This window comes from Lytechinus variegatus, chromosome 1 (assembly GCF_018143015.1).
Source record: "Lytechinus variegatus isolate NC3 chromosome 1, Lvar_3.0, whole genome shotgun sequence".
Classification (NCBI taxonomy): domain Eukaryota; kingdom Metazoa; phylum Echinodermata; class Echinoidea; order Temnopleuroida; family Toxopneustidae; genus Lytechinus; species Lytechinus variegatus.
In genome coordinates, this window is record NC_054740.1 from 53,123,196 (window position 1) to 53,146,663 (window position 23,468).

Genomic DNA, 23,468 nt, shown 5'->3' on the forward strand with positions numbered 1-23,468 from the left:
AAATTTAAAACAGAGGGAAAAGAAAAGGTAAAGGAAAAGTAAAAGATTAACAAGGGAATATTGACATAAAATTGAGCAATATGAAATTAATAAAAGATATTTACTAAGAAAGGGGAGAGAGACATATGAGTAAGAAAAAGATAGTGAGATATAGAATGAGAGAGCTCAATGGAATCTGAAGGACAAATATACAGAATATGTAGAGACATTAAAGATAGAAAATGGAAGAGGAAAAATACAGATATTCAATTGGTCAGTGAGATCAGAATGTGTTACAGGTCACTTTTCTGGAACAAAACAAAAACTAAACATACAGAAAATTACTACACAATTACATTAAGAACCAATTTTTTTTTACTGACAGCAATCAAAGATGCACGACTTCGACATACAACCATATCACACTTTATTCATAATACAGACAAGCAGTACACACGTGAGCAGCAGAGATGTTAAGAGCATCTATTTCTTCTTTTCTTTTTTACACTCATAACAGCATATCTTGGTGTTCTATCAGCACAAACATTTAAATTTATGACTGAATTTCAAAAGGTGACACAGTGATGATCAATGTTTATTGTAAAATACAGTCAAACAGCTTTAATTTTAGGTTATTTAACTTTCTTTATTTTGTGAGGTATATTATTCTTTCTAATATTTTCAATAATTCAAAATTTTAGTGGCATCATTTGATCCTCAATATGCAAACTGCTGGGGTTGTATGATGAAATAATGTAGTTTTGAAGATATTACATAAATAAAGCAAAAACCAGTCTTGTAAAATAACACACCCCAATAACCAATCTATTAATTTGGTACCACCCTATATGCTTTTTTTTAAATGTCAGTAGATATACAGTTCATCCCAATGTTCTAGTAAATATGTGGTATTATCTCCCATATCGACTGTATTATACATTGTGCGTTGAATCACCATGGGTGCAGAGAGAAACAACGAAAGCACAGCGAGACAAAAATCGGGGGCCTGTTTCATAAAAAGTTACTGTATAACTGTTGTAACTTTGCTATTATGACAACTACCATGGTAACCTTGATTTTGATTGGCTGCTGAGCCCTGTTGCCATGGTATTTGCCATAATGGCAAAGTTACAACAGTTGTAAGACAATTATGAAACGGGCCCCAGGACACAAAAACCAACAATGGCAAAACACCGAAGAGACAAGAAGAAAAGGACAGGTATTAGAAGAAGAAGAATGCTGACTTGGCATCCAACGGCCAACTGACCTCTGTAAGATGATGGAATTTAGGCTCAGGGGCAAACTTGACTCCCGAGCGCTCGGCAGCTGAGTCATCGCTGGGATTCTCCTGGGTAGAGGGCGGCTGTGTCGATGTATTCAGCTGGTAAGTACATGGGAGGGGGGACATGGAATAGATGGTAACCACTCATTACTTACAATACGAATACCAGTTGTAGAAACAATCTAAAAATGGGTGGTTTCAAGTTGAGTGTTGACCTTTTGTGTGGGTGTTAGATCAATATTTACATGATTACAACACCAAACATAAAATAGAGATGGTCCCAAAAAGTCATTAACTAGTTGTTGAGATGTCAACAATGTGATCTGGATCAGTTTTACAAACTCTAAAAAAGTTTTGGAGCTAGGGGAGGCAATCCAAATTTCAACACTAACACCAAGGCCAACACTGGACTTGAAGTCCCCAGATAAGTGTGAATAGAACCTAATAAAATAACAAGGAAACCGTTCACATAAATCAATAAAAAATTAACAATATGTGCCAAGTGATTCGGGGAGAAAATGTGTATTTGCTGAGCAATGGTCTCCTACATAGAGTTACCAAGTGTAAATTTGAAAAGTATATCCAGTCTATCTGCATACTTGTACATGTAGCAAAAAATGAACCCTGGCAATACATACCCTAATTATTGTCATTAAGTAATGAAGGAAACTTGTTAAAAGGCTGTTTCATGCTGTGATATACCAGATGGGATAATATAATTTACACAGAAGCAAGCATACACGAATGAATTATATACAGGTTAAAGGATATACAAGTTACCAATGCATGAAGACCGAATGTGTAAAGAGTGAATGATTAGATGCGTTTTGATACAGATGCGAATTGCGAAAAGAGAAAAAATGTATATGAAAACTCTGTGAGCCCACAAAATAAGTGTAGAAATCATTCTTTATGGATATTCAAATGGGCATTATAATATTATCACAGTAATCCCTGACTTTTCAGAATCTAGATAAAAGCAATGACTGTACATCAAAAACAAGATCAAACAAATGATTGACCATTGTGTAACCCTGATATCCTTTGTTTATCACATAGGGGATAGTGAAAGGATCATGCCTTATAACAACCCCAGCTTGTATAGTTGGTATACACAAGTATTTATTAACAAAATAAATAAACCCCTCAAAAAAAGTTTGGAAATCTGACTTTGATCGATAATCCCTCCTCGGTTGTAGTGAATATTAATGTGTGATTGATACCAATGAATATATCATTTAATTCTCTTTAAAACGATACCCTACATGATATGAATATAGCTCACATGGAGGTGCAGTGCCAGGAAACATGGTGCAAGGTCAAAATTCAAAAGTTGCAAAATGACACTATTGAAAGTCGCTGTTCTTTTCGTTTGTGTTGATAAGTGAGTTTCTCAGCAGTTTCTTTTGTTTTCATGAACCTTAACATCAACATTAACATGGAGATCTGTGAGATGATATAGATAACATAATTTGAGTCATGGTCTGAAATACCCATGCATGTTTGTTTGTTTGTTATGTGTTTGCATGTGCAGAGGTGTGTTTGATTCCATGTTAATGTTGATGTTAACATGCATAAAAACAAAAGAAACCGCTGAGAAACTCACTCATCACCACCGGAAAAATAACAATGACTTTCAATATTGCAACTTTTGAATTTTGACCTTGCCCCACATTTCAAGGCCCTGCACCTCCATGTGAACCATAACTACATCATGTAGAATATCATTTTAAAGACAATTAAATTATTTGCGAATGATATCAAATATTCATTGCGTAAAATTGGGATTCGGGAAAAATCAATGGCCAAACTAAGATTTCCAAAAAAAATTGAGGAGTGTATATACACAATATATGGTGTAACTGAATATTCTACTACCTAGCAACTTACACTTTGATCAATCGTTAAGATTTGCATTACATATCCTTACATTAAACCTATGATATGCATGAGATGTTGTCGCTGATAACTTTGTATAATTGAGCAAGCATATAGGCCCATATTTCAAATTCTGGTCCAATTGTGGTTTGATTATGGATGGCCAATTGTGACATAAATCTCTCAGAGTGCAGGTATGATTTATCAGCTCACCTGTCACCCAGATCATTCATAACTGCCTGGGAATAACAACTAAATTGATTTTCTCCGCCATGACAGCATGCGCACAGAGAACATTAGATACAATGGCCCGTATTCTGAAGTCAGGTTTAATTTAAACTCTAGTTTAAAGTTTTGGTTTAACTACGGATAGCCAATAGTCGCATAAATCTCTAACAGTATAATTTCAATTGTTTTGGAAGGACAAATAAGATTTCTTCACCATTCATGAGTTAGGAGAGAGCACAGTAGACGTACGAAACATACATTGCAAAGACACTTTTAACATTTTTGGCTTTCCATAGTTTTAGCACAGAGTTATACCATAAACCTGACTTTGGAATATGGGCCCATGTTTGCACATTTTCAGCTTCCAATGATTTTGTCACAGACTTTATGGACCATTATCTCAGACTTAAGAATACGGGCCAAAGTGTGCAGGAAAATTAGAAATTAAATAGAGGAATTACCGACACATCACACAGACAAGGGAAATACGCCACAGCATAAGAGAGACAATTACAACACCAACATAAATCTCACACAATCCAATGAAAAACAAGCATCCTGAAAACTGGTTTTCATTTTGTCCAATGCAACATAAAAAGAACAATTACAAGAAAAACATTGCTCGTTGTGTAAGAATTTTTTTTTTACTCACAGGCTATCCCCATTCAAAAAAAAATAGTTCACACTTCATTTCAATTTTTTAAACCCCATCAAATATATCAGGACCCCGTCTTACAAAGAGTTACGATTGATCCGATCAAACACAACTATGGATGGCCAGCAACATCAACACCTAAAATGCATGTTTGTTCAAAATACATTCTAGATGTGATGCATAATCATACAATCATTGTTTTCTTGAAAATTCACTGTGCTTCTCTTTGTTTACAAAGGTCAATTTCCTAGAGGAAAAAAAAATATGCCACTGTTGGATTTCCATATAGTTTAAGATGATCATAAAGGAATTGCAACTGTTGTAACTGTGCCGTTATGGCAACTACCATCGTAATCTTGATTCTGATTGACTGCTGAGCCCTGTTACCATGGTAGTTGCCATAATGGCAAAGTTACAACAGTTGGAAGTCCTTTATGAAACGGGTCCCAGATCAATCACAACTCTTTGTAAGACAGGGCCCTGATTTTTTTTTAATAGAAGGTAAAATTGCACATTTTTTTCCTATTTTCTTGAAGATTCTATTTGGTTTTATATATTTTGGAGAAAGATCAATAAATGAAAATAAATAAGTGAGCCTTCTCTCCGTTACTTTCTCTCACAGATAACCCCTATTGATTTGCGATATATGTTTCTGTAACATAGTCCCAATAAAAAAAGTCAACTGTTATCAGTGGTTTCTCTGACAGAAGATAATTTCCAAATGGCTGTTGTCGGATTTGCACGCTATTTCACAGACAAGAGGTGTGAGCCAAGCATCTAGAAGTGACACATCATGCCCTAAAAGTCCATGCGTATTGCACTGCGTACAACACCAAACCATGCATTTCAGGCTGAGAACAATGAAGAGTTTCTTGTTCTTAATGTAAAGGTGTAAAGAAATGGGATAGAATAACCCAGGCTGACTCCCCATTTTTATACAGAATTTGTTTGTCTCATACTTGTTGTTTTACCCCCAGTTATTTCACATTCTGTTTAGATTTTGATACTCATATTTCCACCTCTCCCTATATCTTAGAACAGGTTGTATTCATTTTAAAAAAATCCTGCCTTTAAATCAAGTGTAAGTATAAAACATCCTCCTAAAATACTAACTTATTTAAAACCTCTCGAAACCAAGGTGCACAATTGATCATTTATCATGCAAAACCAATCCAAGGACTTTCCATGAGTTTGACCGCATACAAAGCACTAAACTGGGTTGCACATGCAGACAAAATATTCATTCAAAGTATTACTTTCATCAATCATTCCTTTTCTTCATTTGTCTTCTGACAAAATGTATGTTACAATTATTGTCTTGCCAAACTATTTTTGCTTCTGTTCACCTAAAATGTAATCACCCAAGAAGGCTGTTTCATGGGTGATCTTTTATGTATGTCTTTTATGTATGTCTTTTATGACATACATGCACCAAAATTGACCCTGGCGATCTACAAAGATTACATAAATTCTCAATCCTTATAAAAAGTTTAGAAAAAAATTCAATATTTCCAGATACTATTTATTTTAACCTTTAGCTTCTGCCATCAGTTTTGCTTTTTAAAGCTGCAAGAGGAATTATATCATCAAGTATCAAGTATCAGTGAGGTACAAAAAGTATGGTTCCTACCAAAAGTGGCGATAACATGTGAAGAACATGATCACCACCGGTAATTGATAGCGCAATCCATGACCAGCTATCAAACAGTCTGAAGTCTTGCCTATAAAGTCTGATGCCTTGCCTAACATATCTTCTAGCATGATATAGTCATGCCTAAAATGTGGCTTAAAATACAAGCAAAAAGTCGTAAAAATGGGAAGTATACTTAAAGGTCAAGTCCACCTCAGAAAAATGTTGATTTGAATCAATAGAGAAAAATTCAACAAGCATACCACTGAAAATTTCAGCAAAATCGGATTTAAAATAAGAAAGTTATGACATTTCAAAATTTCGCTTCATTTCACAAAACAGTTATATGAACGAGCCAGCTACATCCAAATGAGAGAGTCGATGATGTCATTCACTCACTATTTTTTTTGTTTTTTATTGTTTGAAATATGAAATATTTTTATTTTCTCGTCATTGTCATGTGAAATGAAGTTTCATACCTCCCTGAACATGTGGAATTCCATTATTTTAACATTTTGTGCTTCAGGCAAGGAGGTCCTAATCGTCAAATTCGTAAAAATTGAAATATTGTATAATTCAAACAATAAAAAACAAAAGAAATAGTGAGTGAATGACATCATCGACTCTCTCATTTGGATGTAGCTGGCTCATTCATATAACTATTTTGTGAAATGAAGCGAAATTTTGAAATGTCATAACTTTCTTATTTTACATCCGATTTTGATGAAATTTTCAGTGTTATGCTTGTTGAATTTTTCTCTTTTTATTAAAATCAAGGTTTTGTTGGGGTGGACTTGTCCTTTAAAGTTGAATGCACTGACACTTGCGCACTTTTGCGATTGAAAGGCAGTGCACATACTCACCCCGTGTTCATCTAAGGAAGGTTCCATTGTCTGAGAGGAGGGTTGTTTTTCCTGAGCTTTGTTTTCAGAGGATACGAGCACCTCCCTGGTGACCACCATGTGGATGCTGTTACCTGCAGCCTTCAGCGCTTCTACCGCTTCCAGATGATCTGCGTTCTCCAAGTTGGTGCTATTTACCTGAAATAGGTCAAATATTAAACGCAGATTATTGGGGGAAATTTGACATCGTTCGGATATGTATCACCCAGAGTAGATTGACACCTTGAAATGAATGGATCAAGAATATCATTTTTCGCTAACAATCCTAGTCGGAGTTTCACAGAGATGTTGTTAATAAGTCACATCAAGTAAAGTCAAGGCATTAATCCAAACTTTGCCACTCTAGACCCAGGTGCTAAATGGGTACCCAGTAGGATGCGAAAGATATTGTATGTTTGAATTTGCCAGTGCCATAATGATAAGGCTGCGATGAATGCAAGCAATGCTCCCCAGGGAGTGGAAATTGTGCACTTTTCGTGCGGGATTGAAATGAATCCGATGACCGGGGTAATAAAAATGCTGTAAAGCGCTTTGAGCCATTCTGGGGAAATGAGCTATATAAAAATTGGCTATTATTATTATTATCATTACAAAATCAACCATACAAGTGACTGGAACATGTTCTGAGGTGCAAAGTTAGCTACATAGGGACACATCATTTGCCACGAGATAGGGTCACCTGTCCTATGTTAGGTCATGGTATGAATTGCTTTATGAGACGGCCCCCGCATGTATACTATTTCATTTTTTAAATTTTTCTATTATTTGTTTGGCATCACCTGTGTCTGGGAGGCAAAAAGTAAAATGAATCACATTGACCCACAGTTCTCTCCTCCGGATATAACTGATTGGGGGAGTGCAGGTGGACCACTTACCCAGGGGGTTCCCCCTACTTTTATATGAAAAGTGCAGTGGGATTTTAATATGCAAAGGTGTGCAAAGGGGCACAATGGCAAAATAAATGGCTTTAACAAATTAAGAAAATTACTCACTGCTAGAATTTTGTCGCCTAGTGCGAGACCATTTTTGGCTGCTACTCCTCCTTCTACTACCCTGGAAATGAAGATACCCTGCAAAATAAATAAAAGAAGAAAACAAAATCAGGAACAATATTAGGCACAAATGAACATCGGTGATTTTAAATATCATACCAATATATTAGCAAATTATAATTTAATGTATGCCATCCTCCACTCCCTGGAGAATAAAAAAAAAACATTTACATTGTAAATTTCTAATGTTAAATATGCTCATTCATCATCCTTAAATAGTGAAGAAAACTGTGTAAGATACTTCTTCCAGAAAGTTCTCAATCATTTGAGTGTCAATTGAGATGAAGCACCATGGTGTAGCGATTCTGACTCTCGCCTTATAATCAGAGGGCCGTGTGTTCGAATCCCACCATGGCCTAGCGTCCTTTGGCAAGGCGTCAATCCACACTTTGCCACTCTCACCCAGGTGCTAATTGGGTACCGGTAGGAAACAACCGTCATTGTAGTTGGTTTAGCAAGTGTGCGCCTTACAGACTGCTTGAAATGCTATGAATCCAGTGACTGGGTAATGATTATTGTGAAGCGCTTTGAGCAGTTGTAAATAGATCAAGGGCTATACAAATGCCAATTATTATTATCGTCATAAATTGACCTGTACCATTCTAGATTTATCGCAATAGACCAGTTCGTAGTAACTTATGGACAATTTTTGGTCAAATGACCTTTTATTTCTTTCATTATGATAGGCAGATTTCAAAGCAAGATATTACGGAAGCTTGCCTTACATAGCAGGATGAAGAAATTGAATAGACCCGTGACTAGAATAGCACACCAATGAACACTTATGAAGGTATTTGTTGAATTCCTACTTTGAATGCATATCATAGCATATTACACAATGTACTTGGCAAACAGTGAAATACCAGTCGTTCGTGAACGCATTGTTGTTTTTTATTGATGTAAATGAATATCACTATTCAAAAGAATATATGGATAATCAAGACATATGAATAATCAAGAATATATGAATAATCAAGACAAAGTTGGTGCTTATCTCATTAGATTTTAACCCTAAAAAGACTGGGGGGGCTGATTCAGCCCCCCCTCTCGACATTTTTCGCGATAAATCTGCCGTGCAAATTTTTTTGACCGCGTCGCTCGCTGACTTTTTACTTTCAAGTCTCGCGCAACTTTTGAGACCACAATTGTGACCCCTGGGTACGCAGTTCCAAAATTACGCAACATTTCGTAAGCGCGTGCAGACCCAAAATTACTCAAAAACGTGAATTTGTATACAAATCCAATGTAAATAGTGTTCTTAGCCAAAATTCATAAATGTATCATTATTTTTCCTTTTACTGCTTGAAATCAATTAATTTTTTCTTTTTTTTGGTCATAATAAAGTCCCCGACAATTTCCATTGAAAAAACAATAAAAAACAAAAAGTCGAAAAACAAGGAAATACATAAGAAATTTAGAAAACAATAGATACATAAGAAAATAAATGCGATTTTGAATTTTTTTAAAATCAATTTGATCAGATGCCTATCTAGAGTATGTGAAACAAGAATTAGCATTTCAGGGGCATTATTTTATTAATTAGAGCAAACTTATGATTTTACGCATAAATTAGCATAATTAATGAGACATGAGATTTTTTGCAGAATTTGATGTGATAGTTTTGTAGATAATGCCATGGATAACGCGTGTGCCAATTTTTGTCGCAATCGCGCGATCGACGGCCAAGATCATAAGGGGGGGGCTGAATCAGCCCCCTCCCGCCAGTCTTCTTAGGCGTTGAAATAGCCCAGTCTATTTAGGGTTAAACCACCATGTCACTTTAGTACAAACGACCTTCCTCTGATCATGCGTAGAATCTTTTGATCATGCGCAGAAAGGAACTACGAACTGGCTTATTTGGCTGTCCATAGTCATAAACTTGACATCAGAATACAGGCCAGTGGTTAACAATTCTTTCTTTACCTCATCATTTCCCTTGTAAGGTGTGGAGCCTTTCCCACCAGCTATACTAATACCAAGACCACTGCCATCACGGTTGAAGTTTATCACCATCTGAAAATAAAGCAAATAATCACACATGATTACATAGGCATTCTACCCTCAAACATGAAAAAAAAGAGACAATTGAACATCAAGCATGGCATATTGAAAGTGGTAGTCTAAGCCAAGCCTTTCCAAAAGATCCTCACATAATAAGGAGTCCAAAAGAACCTAATTTTTCTCTTCCTTGTTTTGCTCCTCCAAGAAAAAACAGGTCTACATGTATAAATGAAAACGAAACCAATCTTGGTGTTGTTGTGACCGGCTAATTTACACTCTTGTTTTACAATTGTTTTTAGTTTCTTATTGATCAATACGAAAGCTGTAATGCACAGACTTCAAGGGACAGGTACTGTACATGCACATGGTAAACTGCGCTGACTAAATTAGCCCAACAAAATTTCTATGGCATAGATTGCAAATAGAAGTAGCCTCAATCATGCACAATAAAATATGCAGTTTTCTCGTCAAATTGCCCCGGCAGTATAACTAGTACAATAAATTTATATTCATTTAATTCATGTGACTACTTTTGTAAAGTTAACAGACTGTATCAATATTTTATTTTCATTTAATTCTGATTTTTTTTTATGTAGGCCTACATAATCTTTTCATAAAAATGAATGATTGCATAAGTTAATAGCTGTACACGCCATCCATTCTAGGCATTCAAGAAAATACGATGTTGTGAGTTTGGTGCATTGTTTGCATAAAGTGCTTTCATGCAGCCCACTTTCTTGACTAAGGACAAGTTCACAAAACAATTGATCAGTACCATGTCATGCACTCTTCTAATCCTGATTGGGATTTGTAAAGGGATATACTGAATAATTACCTGAATGAGGCATTTTGGAGACATGATATAAACGCGTATTTTGTCTGTCTAACTGATTAACTCAACATAAACTACGTCACAATGGCTCGGTCAGCGATCAGCTGAATGACGAGTGACCATAATATTCGTACACCCCTCCTCCCTGAAAAGAGTAATTTTCCTACTGCACCTACGTACAATAATTAGCGGTCCATAATATCCGTATTCCGAGCTCATCAATCCCCAGCGCATTTGTGGATGCGTATAAAGAGATACGCTTCATAAGGATCCGCGCACCAACAATATACGTCATAATAAAGACAACGCTGGATCCGAGCGCTTGTAAGTACGTCATAATGGTAAAGTGCAGAATTGACACTAGAGGCTTGACCAAGGTAAGTCCAACAATTTAGTTATATAATCTATCAATATGTTAATTTAATGTACCAGAAAGAGTTGAACAGGTAATAATAATAATATTGACTGGCGTTACTTTCGGGAGATACCAAAAATATTTCCCTCACTAGACCCATATTGCCCTCGTCTTCGACTCGGGGCAATATGAGACTAGTTTGGGAAATATATTTGGTATCTCCCTCAAGGCCAGTCAATATTATATAAATATCATGAAACTGGATTGTGAGACAAAGTGAGAAAGTGAAAGAGTGTGTGTAATAAGAATTCTGAGTAAAAAATACAAGTAATCATACAATTGTTTGTTTCGCCTCCTAAGGATAAGGGGGGGTCAGAGCAAATTTGCCTCCAAAATATTCAATAATTCCCTGGAAAACTCAATTAAAAAAAATATGGATGAAATTCACATATGGTCCAATGCAGCCTGTACTACAGTATAGCAAATTTTGGTTGGTGAGCTAAAAAGTATCCCTTTTCACTTTTGTTCATCAGTAACAATGAGTAACTACAATCCCTGTTTTGTAATGTACCAGATACCACACATCTTTGCAAAATATTGCAACATATGCATATCTTATCTAATTCACCAATTATTTTTTTTTTAAGTTTTAATGAGGAAGAAATTTCATGCAACATTGCTTTGGGAGGGAGTAACTGATTTTTTCAATTCAAATATAAAGCATAATACCCAGGCGAACAATAAACTAACTATTGACTATGAAGTTCTTTCATTCATTAAATGAAAACCATTTGTATAACTGCGTAAAAATATTTCAAATGTGTAAGCTTGAAAAGTTTTGACTTGAATTATTCTGAAGGATACATGAAAGTCCCACAAAAAAATTACATTTTTTCTTCTCAAAATGATTTCAGGTATTGTGAGCATGCTTGAGAATTTCTGACCACCAACAACGAGTGAAATACACCTAGGTTGTGAAATACACAAAGGCCCCTTAACAAAAAGCATAGCTATTGATCGTAGGTCTGATTTACTAATTGTTAACATTGGTCATTATATGCAATCATTCACACAAATCATCTTTAAGAGCAATCACTAGCCATCGTGTCACGATATCCAGGAAGCCTCTTTCAACTGATGATAAAAAGGAGGAAATTCATTTCAAAAGGGGCTCTGCTGGACACAACAAGTTATTTTTAAGGCCCGAAATTTATTTTAAAAAGGCAGAATTCTTTCATTTATCTCAAAAGTGGGATCCTTGATTCTATTGCCCTGTGACACCAAGCTTTGCGATGAATTGTGAGGTTGAATTCTATGATTGATTGCATTGATTGTGTATGATCGATCACAAAAAAAGCCCCACGATCGATCGCTAAGTTTTATGTAATGGGGCCCCATGTGTTTGTTCCCCTGTTGGTGCAGCACAATAAACATGAATCTACCTCTCTCATGCTTCTACTACCAAACTTTAATCTGGTTCTGTTGGTACGCTGAGCGGCTATGTAACGTTTGGAATGTTTTAAAATAGAGATTGGCTACGGAAACGTGATGCATGAAAAAGAAGTAAACAAAAAATCATAAAGCACATTACGTAAATAAGCATCATTAAACAGGTTGATAGTTACAACATTAAACAATCATACATACGAAGTAGGAAGGCAACTGAAACAAATGTAAGCAGAAAAGCAAAGCGTGCATGTATTTCATCACATCTTACTATTTCAAATCTTCAATTTTGATGTTAAAGGAAGAAACCATATGTTCAAATTGGGAAGTTTAAGAGCATAAATAGGTGTTTTCATTTCACAGTCACCTTCTAATCTTCACATCTTCGGCATCCATGCCCAACGGTCAAATGAATTCCCTATACCCTCCCTTAGATATTCTTGAGATGCGATGATTTCAATCATCTCAAGTTTTTACATTCTACAATTTTCTTACCTCCAAGTTGTATATTTCCTTCTTTTTATTGTCGATGAATCCATCTTTCATCCCTCCTATTGAGTGGCCATGCCTACACAAGTTCTCAGAGTTCCTACCTATTACATTCTCTTGCCATAATCCTTTTTCTATTCCTCTTTCCATCACCTCTAATGTTTCTCCATTTATCCTTCCATCTTTCATTCTCCTATTTGCAAAACTTTTCTTCTTGTTTATCCGTGCCCAAACGAGACCACAGAATTCCTATCCATGACTTTCCCTGGCCATAAGAATCTCTCTCCATCCTCACTCATTCGCCTCTATCACCAACTCCCTCAATTTATATTCCCATATTTCAACCCCCTTCCTTCCAAACTTCTTGCATATCCATACCAAACAAATCTACTGAATTCCTACTTATAACATAATAATAATTATAATAATGTAGGTATTTACCCAGGGAAGCGGCTTCAGTTCTGAAAACCGTTCTCATTGCGGGCCCTGCTATTATTATTATCCCGGCTTTCTCAGCCATCACAATTTCTCTCCTTCCTCACTCATTCATCTCCATCCTCACCTCCTCCATTATCTTTCCATCTTTCATTCTACAACCTTCTAACCTTTATTCTTTGATGTCCATGCCAAACATGTCTACTCGATTCCTACTTACGACATTCCCTCCTTCCTTCCTCACTCATCCATCCCAATCATAAACTCCCTCCTTCGATCTTCCACCCATCTTCTCACCTTCTCTTCCTGGGTGTCCATGCCCACCGAACTCACTGAATTCCTAGCAATCACCTTCTCTAACAGCGCCGTTGTCTCCGCGTCGGGCTCCCCGACCATGTCTACCCGTTTGTTCTTGAGATAGTGCGGCGTGTCTCGCCGATGTAACCTGATGTCTTCCGACGTCAGCTGGTCTTCTACGTCACTCGCAAACCCCACGTGCCTGTCCCCATCGTTCTACAAGATAAAAAATTGCGAGTGACATCTTGAAACTACCTTTTCTCATCATTGTACACTGCAAATTGTACATGAAGACTACCTTTAGGAGGAGGCGCTTTATTCGCAGGCTGATTACATTTTTCCATAGAGATAATTATCAAAATGTGTGGTCCTTTTAAAGATGGGTGGTGAAAAGTACAGGGAAGCGTTTCATGAAAGGACTTGTTGGACATTTATCTGACAAGTCCTGTTTTATGCCACAGTTACCACAATATTAGTGCATTTCAGCCAATCAAAATCTATGAAAGTTGTCAGATCTGACTTGTTGGACAAAAATGTTGATGAGAGGCTCTCCAGGTGTCTGAATGTTACTGCGGTAAATGTCGGATAATGACAACTTGTCACTCCTGATAACTTTTGTGAAAGTGCTCCAAGTTCTTCATTCATGTTTATTTCCATTAGATTCTCCCTGTTTTAATATTCCAGCTAAGTTTATTGATATCAAGCTTTTCAGAATGGGTTAATTCACTAACAACTCAAACTTCATGATCCATGGTGGGTGTTTCGTAAGTTAAGAGGGACTTTAAGAACAACTGGTGGATGTAGTGTCTCAGAAAGGTTCGCCAATCATTCGTAAAGTCGCTCATGAAATAAAATAGCTTTAAGGCAATTCTATAAAATGTGTACATCCGATCCCCTGTATGTGGGGCCTTCAGGAAATTTTCTGTCTCTGATATCTTGTTCTTTTGACAGTCAGTAATGTTCTCAAGGGTCCATGACTTGGTCAGTTTATGAAGTGAAGTAAGACTTGAGAAAAATGGGGGTCGGACGTAAAATTATTTTTTTGGAATTGCCCTTTATGAAACACCCATTAGTTCATAAGCTATGGGAATTGAAACACTGAGGAATGGATTTGCAATGTTACTTACATCTGAGTCTTCGGGTGTGAGACCTCCTGTCCTACCATCCACAGAGAGCTTATCCTCTAGCCCATCTACCAGATCTGACCTGCCTCCTGTCTCCGCATCAGGGGCAGAGCACGTCGTCACGGCGATGGTGGGTGCAACGTTGCTGTCGAACGAGACCCCCCTGCCCTCGGCGACAGGCGAGACGTACTGCTGCTGGACCTCGACGTGGGGGCTCACTGTGTGTCCATTCTCTAAGACTACCCCACCATTCTGTCCCGATGAATAATAAAGAAAGGAAGTGCTCAAATTAATCCACCTTCACATAAACATCTAGGAATGGAGTGGGACATCTTTACGAAAAACAAATATCTGTCGGGCGTTGTGATTTAGTGGTTATGACTCCTTGGTTTATGTAGATCTCCTGTATAAACTCCGCTTATTTTACCACGTATATTAAATAGCGTCCAATGCTGATGTGCGCTATTGTCGCACACAATGCGCCAAATTGACGCCTGTTGCCATGGTTAAGTACACTATTTTATTCATGAGTCCACTGTTTTGAATTAATGAGTCCACTCTTCAAACAGTGGACTCATGAATAAAATAGCGTATCTAACCATGGTAACAGGTGTCAATTTGGCGCACTGTGACATAAGTGCGCATCAGCATTGGAAATTTGTTTATACATGTGCCCTATACGCATAATTTACACAGGAAATCTGCATAAACCATGGATTCAACAGTGGGTTTTCAAAACCGCCTTTGTGAATTCAATCTCAGAGGGCAAAAGGTTAGAGTTATGATTGCAATAGAGCTTTTAGTTCAGCACAATTTAAATATAAAGGATGGAGTTTATTCGGTTTTGGAGGTTGGCTTTTATGTTTGGCTTAAAATGTGGATTTTCCATCGGAACCAATGTCCTGGAGCCCTGTAATCTACATACCTCTGTCGGTTCGGCTTCATCTTCTGACTTGCCACCCTCTTTAACCTGGAAGTACTTGGGATGTCTGGACTTGAGATCCTTGGGGTGGGGTGTGTCTTGTCTTGAGAACGGGGTCTGTAGAAAATAACATGTGAAAAGTGATTACATAGTCTACAAGAACAGACCGTAATTGGAATTGATCAACACATGGTTGATTACTTAAACAGATGACACTTTTTGTCCCGGTGCTCCCCCCAAAAAAAAAAAAAAAATCATAAACTTGTTATAATAACATATTTGCAATACTAGTTTAAAGCTACTGAAATCCTTCAATTTGATTGGCTGATGGTAAACTTGTCACAGAAATTGTGCATTTGTTATTACAAGACTTAAGTTTACAGGATACTAATTTGACATACTACCCAATACATCCATCAGTCTCTGGTACAGCTAGGTTTGAATTTCAGACAATGTTAAATGTTTTTGACATCGTTATTTACTCCTTAAAGGTTAAGTCCACCCGAGTAAAATGTTGTTTTGAATAAATAGTGAAAAATCAAACTAGCATAACGCTGAAAATTTCATCAAAATCAGATGTAAAATAGGAAAGTTATGACATTTCAAAGTTCCGTTAATTTTCACAAAACAGTGATATACACAACTCGGTATCATGAAAATGAGAAGGGCGATGATGTCCCTCACTCAATTTTTCTTTTGTTTTCTATTGTTTGAATTAAACAATATTTCGTTTTTTACATATTTAAGAATAAGGACCAACTTGACTGAAGCATACAGTATTAAACAATGCTAATTCCAAATGTTCAAGGAGGAAATACCAGTTGTTTCACTTGACAATAAGGAAGAAAATTAGAATATTTCATTTAATAAAATACAAAAGAAAGAGTGAGTGGATGACATCATCAGTCTCCTCATTTGCATACCAACCAGGATGTGAACTATTTCATGAAATTAAGTGAAACTTTAAAATGTTTCTTATTTAACATCTGATTTTGATAAAATTTTCAGTGTTATGCTGGTTGGATTTTTCTCATTTTATTCAAATCAACTTTTTATTGGGGTGGACTTGTCCTTTAAGAAATGAACGTGCAAATAAAATTGAAGTTGAATAATATATAAATACACACTCGAAGCAACAACAAAAAGCAAAACTGGTTTAAATTACTTTTTACAAATTGTCCACAAATTGCATAATATTAGCATAAACTGTTGATGACAATTCCATTATGATTGTGGATGTATTACAGAATAAACCACTATCTGTTGTGAGTCAATATATAAGTAATATCAATTTATTTTGTTTCGTACACACCCATTTGCATGTTCATTTCTTAAGGAATTGTATCTCATCCGTTTCTTAGCTTAATTCCCAAATGATACTTTGGGAAGCATTCAAAATAATATGTAAACATGTCTGATAAGTAATATCCTTTAGTCTATATTTTATTCCATAATTTCATTGCCTATTTCCAGCTTTGCTCAAATAATCAGACATCAAAACTACTATATTTGTACAGCTGGGAATGGAAAACAGTACAGCCATGACCTATATCATACCCTCATAAACAAAGAGACACAAATAGCTTGCATCTATGACATCACCATAATGGGTACGACAATACTAAATCGCTTTACATCAGCAAATTGACTCAACCTAGTGTACGTGTGTGTGTACACAAAGCCAGACACAGTAAATCAGGACTTTCATTTGAGGAAGAGGGGGGTTTTAATGATTATCTTCCACGTCAAACAACTTGTTGCTTGGAATTTATAGGAGGCATGTGGCGGACATCGTCAATCAGTATCCTGTGAGTCACAGGCGAACGTCGGTCGTGTACACACAGGGATCATTCGTCTGCTGATCAAACTCTCTCTCTCTCAGCTATAACACCACACATAAAGTAAAATTCTTCCCTCCCTATGTATTCCCCTCTACCTCGTCCTACTCTTTCTTTACTTCACTTCTACCAATTCTTTCGTTTTCTTTTTCTGTCTCTCTGTGTTGCTCTTTCTGTCTTTCTATCTATCTACATGTATCTATCTATCTAAGAATATTTCTCCTACATGTATATCGCTCCATCTATCTCACTCTCAGCTTTACTACACATGAAGTGAAGTTCTTCCCTCATGTAATTCCCTCTACAACGTTATGCTCCTCTTTCTTTTTCACTTGACAACTTCTTTCTTTCTTTCTCTCTCTCTCTCGTCTTTCTGTCCATTTGTCTCTCTTTCATTCTAATTCCCACTCTCACACTATGTCTCTAACTCTCAGCTTTACTACACACAAAGTAAAATTCCCCCTTCCCATGTATTCAACCCCCCCCCCCCCCCTCCTCCTCATCCTCCTTCTACTACTTTTTTTGCACTTTTCCTCCTCTTCTTTCTGTCTTTAAACAAAATAATATACACCCTTTGCATATCGTTTCATAACTGGATTACAGGAAGAAGAAGTACATGTATTATAGCAAACCACAAAGAACGTTTCTCTTTCTATATCACTCTCACTCTATTTCATTCTCTCTTGTTTCTATATCTATCTACCTCTCTTTGTCTCTGTCATGCTCTTTACACTTTCATCCTTCTCTTCTTCTCCTTTGACCTATCACTCACTCTCTCTCTCTCTCTCTTCTCATTCGTCCTCCTCCTCCCCTTCTGTCTCATTCTCTTTCTATGTTCCTTCAACTTCACTCAAGGGTGTGTGTCTGCTTATGCGCTTCTCCACCTGATACTGCAATAAAGTATGGATTCTAAAAATAGGTCCCAACAACAAAGAGCTGACTGTGTATATCACAAAATATAGCATGCATTGGCAACAAACCTATTTACTACAGGTATGAATCATTTGAAAAATATGAATCATTCTTGTTCTTTTTGTACCATAATATATTTTCTCTTGGTATTAAAAGTAATGAAAATTGAACAAATTTGGAAATAATGACATCTACTATCATAGTATCTTCTAAAATATCTTGAGGAGGTTATCAAAAAGTTTAAAATGAATTGTCTAATTTAGCAATCCATCAACACACTACATACATTGGTCAAATACTACAAAGAAATTCCCTTTTTTAGCTCTCTCAAATAATTCAACACTAAGAAATAAAATAAGAGGGCAAAACATATATTTTCAACATTAATTACAATTTCAGGTGAGCATTTCATGAAAGGATTTGTTAGATGTCTTATTTGACAGTTACTACAATAGGATTGCTCCTCAACCAATTTCGTTCAAGAAAATCTGACAACTTGTCGAATGGGACACTCCCCTGGAGACCATATCATCAACGTTATCATCTGACAAGCTGTCAGATCTGTAACATTTCCTTGAATATGATTGGTTGAGAAGCACTCTTACTACAGTGACTGTCAGACAAAACAGGACTTGTCAGATCAAACGTCTGACAAGTCATTTCATGAAATCCTACCCTGGTCGATGATGTATGTAAAACCACATATTTCAAATCATTTCCTCCTGACCTTGACATATGTGAATTATATTTTCCCATGACATATGTTATGCCCAGATGGAGGCAAGAAGCAATTTGAAAGATAATGGGGAAAATCTGAAAAACTGTGTACAAAACAAATGGAGAGTTGTCCACAAAATCAGCCATTTTGAAGCATGTTTGCCAATTTGAGGATAGAAAGTACAAGACCTTTTAAACGTCCATATCTGGCTTATTTCACAACCAATTTTCATGAAACTTGTTTTAAATTGTTCCTCTTGTTTTACTCTTTCCAATAAGATCGTTTCTCTTCTTGGGTTTTGGTTTCCTTTAATTCCATGAATATTCCTATTTTTTTTCACTTACTGATTTTCCTTCGTTATCGACGACTCCGTCAGCAAACATGGCCATCCTGGCTCTACCCTCTAGGTTGACTGCATCTGTGTCCAGGGCACCGATGTTCAAGTTGTCATAATCTGTCAAAACATCTGAGTTTAAAGGACAAGAAAATGATCATTATACTAGCCTGTTTTTATACAGTGCACATCGCATAAATATTGCTACATGTACATTCACATGCACTTAAGAATACAAAGAGAAGATTTGTTACTGAGTTCATTTTGTTGAATAGAGATACATTTTGGATAAGAAAGTTTGAACAGCAGCTTTGAATCTGTCTACTGTATCAATAGTTTCAAGGAAATTTGTTCCATAAAACAGGGGTTGCATAAGCAACTGGACATTCACCAAATATTTTAGTTGATATTAGAGAATTGATTGATAAATTCTTATTGTGTGAACGAAGATAATAGGTTGGCTTATAGACATTTAACTAAAGCATTTTAAGTTTGAAGGAGCTCGTCCGTAAAAACAATGCTATACTAGTAACGATATCTCAAATTAGATTCATAACTGTGATAGTGATAGTGGATCCCATCAATATATTTTTTAAAAGGGGAAATAAATATGCATGCTTACCGGCAAAGCCTGATCACTTTACATGTACAATGTACGATGTCTTATCTTGGTTGATTACTATTACACGCAAGTTTTATAAAATAGGAACTTACACTTTCAAAATTATCTTGAAAGTTCTAAATCTTTTAAATTTTGGTCTATTTCACTCCTGGGTTAGGAGAGCAGAGCTGCCAACCTCCGATGACCAAAACACATACTGATCCATAATTGAAATTATGTTTTGAAGGGGGAAAAAATATATTTTGGTACAAAAATGATAAAGTACACGTATGAAGCATGCCAATCAAATTTAACAAAAACATATTTTGCAATGAAAAATAATATTTTTTATCACTATTGATTATGAAAAAACATATTAAATATTGTTAAAACATATTCGTTGGCAGCTTTGGGAGAGGCATGATGAGATAGAATGCTTACCCATTCCCTCTGATGGTCCCTTCTGTGGTAGAAGAAAACATGTTAAGACTTTCAGCCTCTGTGGTCCTATTTCTTCTGTCTGGAAATTCAGCATAGGTTGGGACTACAACACCAAAGACAACAAAAATGTTTTAAAGAAAATGAAAAAGGGACGAGGTACATAAAAATCGACATTCCTCGGATAAATTTTGCTGCTAAGATTGCATTGAAAGTAAAAGAAATCTTGTTGGATTTGAAATTTTCATTCAGTTCTTTAATACAGAACAAAGATTTGTGATTCGTACCTTAATCATTTGGAGGTTTGGGAAGATAGAAAATGACAGAAAAGATGAACATATTTTGTTTTTCAATAGAATGGGTGAGATACAAGAAAAACAATGTTCCTCAGATAAATTTTGCTGTTACAATTAAATTGAGAGTAAAAAAATCTTGGTAAATTTCTACAAAATTTCTGCATTTCTAACATGACCCCTAAAAGAGATATATCTATTAAATAATAGTTATGTAATATGATGAAATCACAAAAATGAATGTGGTACAGAAAAAAACCCACTTAGCCCATTGACATGACTTTATAAGAAAAGGCTAATAAAAATTGAATATGATAACAAAAATAGAAAAGAATTAGTTATACAGTATGTGTAGAAAGATATTGTCAGTTATCAATTTTGTTAAATCACTGTTTTTATCCAATCACCATTTGGTCTAATGACCAATTGGACCAGCTGTCATATTTTCTAATGACTGACTGGATTTTGACCAGTTTGTTTACTCAGATAGCATAACTGGAAATAGGTCGCAATTAGACCAAATGGCAATATATATACCGGTATATATGAACTTGTTGTACACGCAACTGCATATTAAAGACCAAATGGCACAAGGCATTGGGCAAAGCGTGATATTAAAGACCAAGTGACATTTCACATTGCCTGCCACCGTCGCAGACTAATCATGACAGTAATTAATCTCAGGTCATTCTGTGGTGGCAACCCAGGAAATGAGAGTTAATTAAAAGGATTTATATTTCACAGGATGCAATGGTAGTAGTAATACCCCTTACACATACACAGACATGTATGCAGACGGTCAGGTATATACATGGTGTGTTTGTTTCGGTCATGCAAATGCACTATAGATGACCTTCTGAGTGATTAGCATAGCTTTGAGAAGATAACAAACAGACAAACATGTACATATTGAAAGGTACATAATACACATTGAAATGTACATTTAACAACCACATAATTGAAAATTATTGTTCATTGAGGTATACTGAGGAATATTTAGAACTGGTAATTCTTAGTTTGCATTTTCAATGGCTTGCCAATGGTCTAGTTACGCTCAATCAAGATTTTTTTCTTTGTTTTTTGTAGAGAAGTGAAACATCCCTGGCAGATGCGTCTGCATTATGCAATGCAATATAGCAGAAATGTTAACATTGTGAAATTTGCATATTGATTTTCTTGTTCTCTTTTGTTTTTAATTCACCCTTTGGATAAACAAGTCAATAATCCAAGGCCATGAAGGGGCAATGTTATTGGAGCTCTCTTGATTGCCCTTGAGCCCCCTTATATTGTGCCCCTTTTTAAATTTTTGGCGGCTTTTTATTTTCCCTGTTTGTGTTGTAATATAAAAAAATGTGTCCTACAGCAAAATGGTACTGTGGCCAGGAAATACTGAAATTTTCAATAATTATTCTTGTGAAAACAAGCACCTAACATCATACACATACAGTCACCTTATCATCATACACATGCATTATGAGTTTTAGGGGTAAAAAAGTTATTAATAATTGATTTTGTCTGTTTATGTACTGTTTTCTACATTGTTATGATATATTGTGTTCTTCATCTGTACACTGTATGTACATGTATACTTGTTTGAAACCAAATTTCTTTGTAGGTATACATTGACCATCAAAGAAACTTGAACCTTGAACATACTTAACCCTATCTAGGCCGGGGGGGGGGGCCTCGGAGGCCCCCCCCCTCTACGAATCGCGCGATATTTTCGCCGTGCGAATTTTTTTGACCGCGCCGCTCGCTGAATTTTTACTTTCAAGTCTTGCGCAACTTTTGAGACCAATTTTGCGTCACCCGGGTACGTGGTTCCGAAATTACGCAACATTATGTAAGTGCATGTCAGACCGAAAATTGCTCAAAAACGTGATTTTGTGTACAAAGTCAATGCAAATTGTGTTTTCAAACAAAATTCATAAATGTATGATTATTTTTAGTTTTGCTGGTCTAAATGTATTCATTTTATGTTTTTTATGATCACAGAAGAGTCCCAAACAAATTTCATTGAAAAAACAATGAAAACAAAAGGTCTAAAAAACAAAAAAATACATAAGAAATTGCAAAAAACAATATAATACATAAGAAAATGATTTGATATCACAATTTTTTTCATGTGCACTTGCTAAGGACACCACAAAGAGTTTCTATACCAAAAATTAGTATGTTTGGAGCATTATTTAGGGAGTTAGAGGAAATAGTATGATTTCGCATACTAATTATGCACAAATTAGCATAATCACTTAATAGCGATTTGCATGAAATAAATTACTATACAATCTTGTAGATTATGTCCCAGGCAACCCGCGTGCCAATTTTCGGCGCGATCACGCGGTCGACGGCCGAGATCTTAGGGGGGGGCCTGGGAGGCCCCCCCCCGGCCCCCCCCCCCCCCCGGCCATAGGAACTCCCAAAATACCCCGGCCTAGATAGGGTTAAAGCATTTTTTTTTGGGGGGGGGGGGAGAAATTGCCTTAGAACCAATGAAGTCTGATGCAAATAGAGAATTTTGAGGGCAGCATGGCAGTCGAGGTGGGCAACGAGGGCAATCAACTTCACTACTTCATGTGAACGAAAGCCCTGCAAATAAGCGGAACCTACCTGGTTTTCTGAGAGCCAGAGAGCTTTTAGGTTGCAATTTGCCAGCTGGATGGGTAACCAGTCCAGCCGATTACCACATACATCCAGAACGTGAAGCTCTCGTAGTTGACCCAGCTCGGGCGGGAGACGAAGAAGTCTGTTGTCTCGGAGGGATAGGACGCCGAGACGTGTGCATTTCCCGATCTGGGTTACGAGAAATATATACAGTATATTATAT

General features: G+C 36.4%; 1 protein-coding gene across 16 annotated transcripts in view; it reads right to left on the reverse strand.

The window, feature by feature from the left end:
* The window catches only part of LOC121416499 (protein scribble homolog), a 161,673-nt gene that overhangs the window by 45,559 nt on the left and 92,646 nt on the right, over window positions 1-23,468 (reverse strand). For 14 of the 16 annotated variants that reach the window (XM_041610088.1, XM_041609993.1, XM_041610081.1 and 11 more), the window contains exons 10-19: window positions 23,252-23,434; window positions 20,352-20,454; window positions 19,320-19,441; window positions 15,511-15,624; window positions 14,589-14,837; window positions 13,462-13,677; window positions 9,530-9,619; window positions 7,547-7,624; window positions 6,516-6,692; window positions 1,247-1,360 (exon numbers count right to left, since the gene is read on the reverse strand). In XM_041610088.1, the coding sequence (XP_041466022.1) occupies window positions 1,247-1,360; window positions 6,516-6,692; window positions 7,547-7,624; window positions 9,530-9,619; window positions 13,462-13,677; window positions 14,589-14,837; window positions 15,511-15,624; window positions 19,320-19,441; window positions 20,352-20,454; window positions 23,252-23,434 (1,446 nt within the window). The remainder of the gene's footprint in view (window positions 1-1,246; window positions 1,361-6,515; window positions 6,693-7,546; window positions 7,625-9,529; window positions 9,620-13,461; window positions 13,678-14,588; window positions 14,838-15,510; window positions 15,625-19,319; window positions 19,442-20,351; window positions 20,455-23,251; window positions 23,435-23,468) is intronic. The other 2 variants (XM_041610030.1, XM_041610051.1) reach the window with 2 other exon arrangements.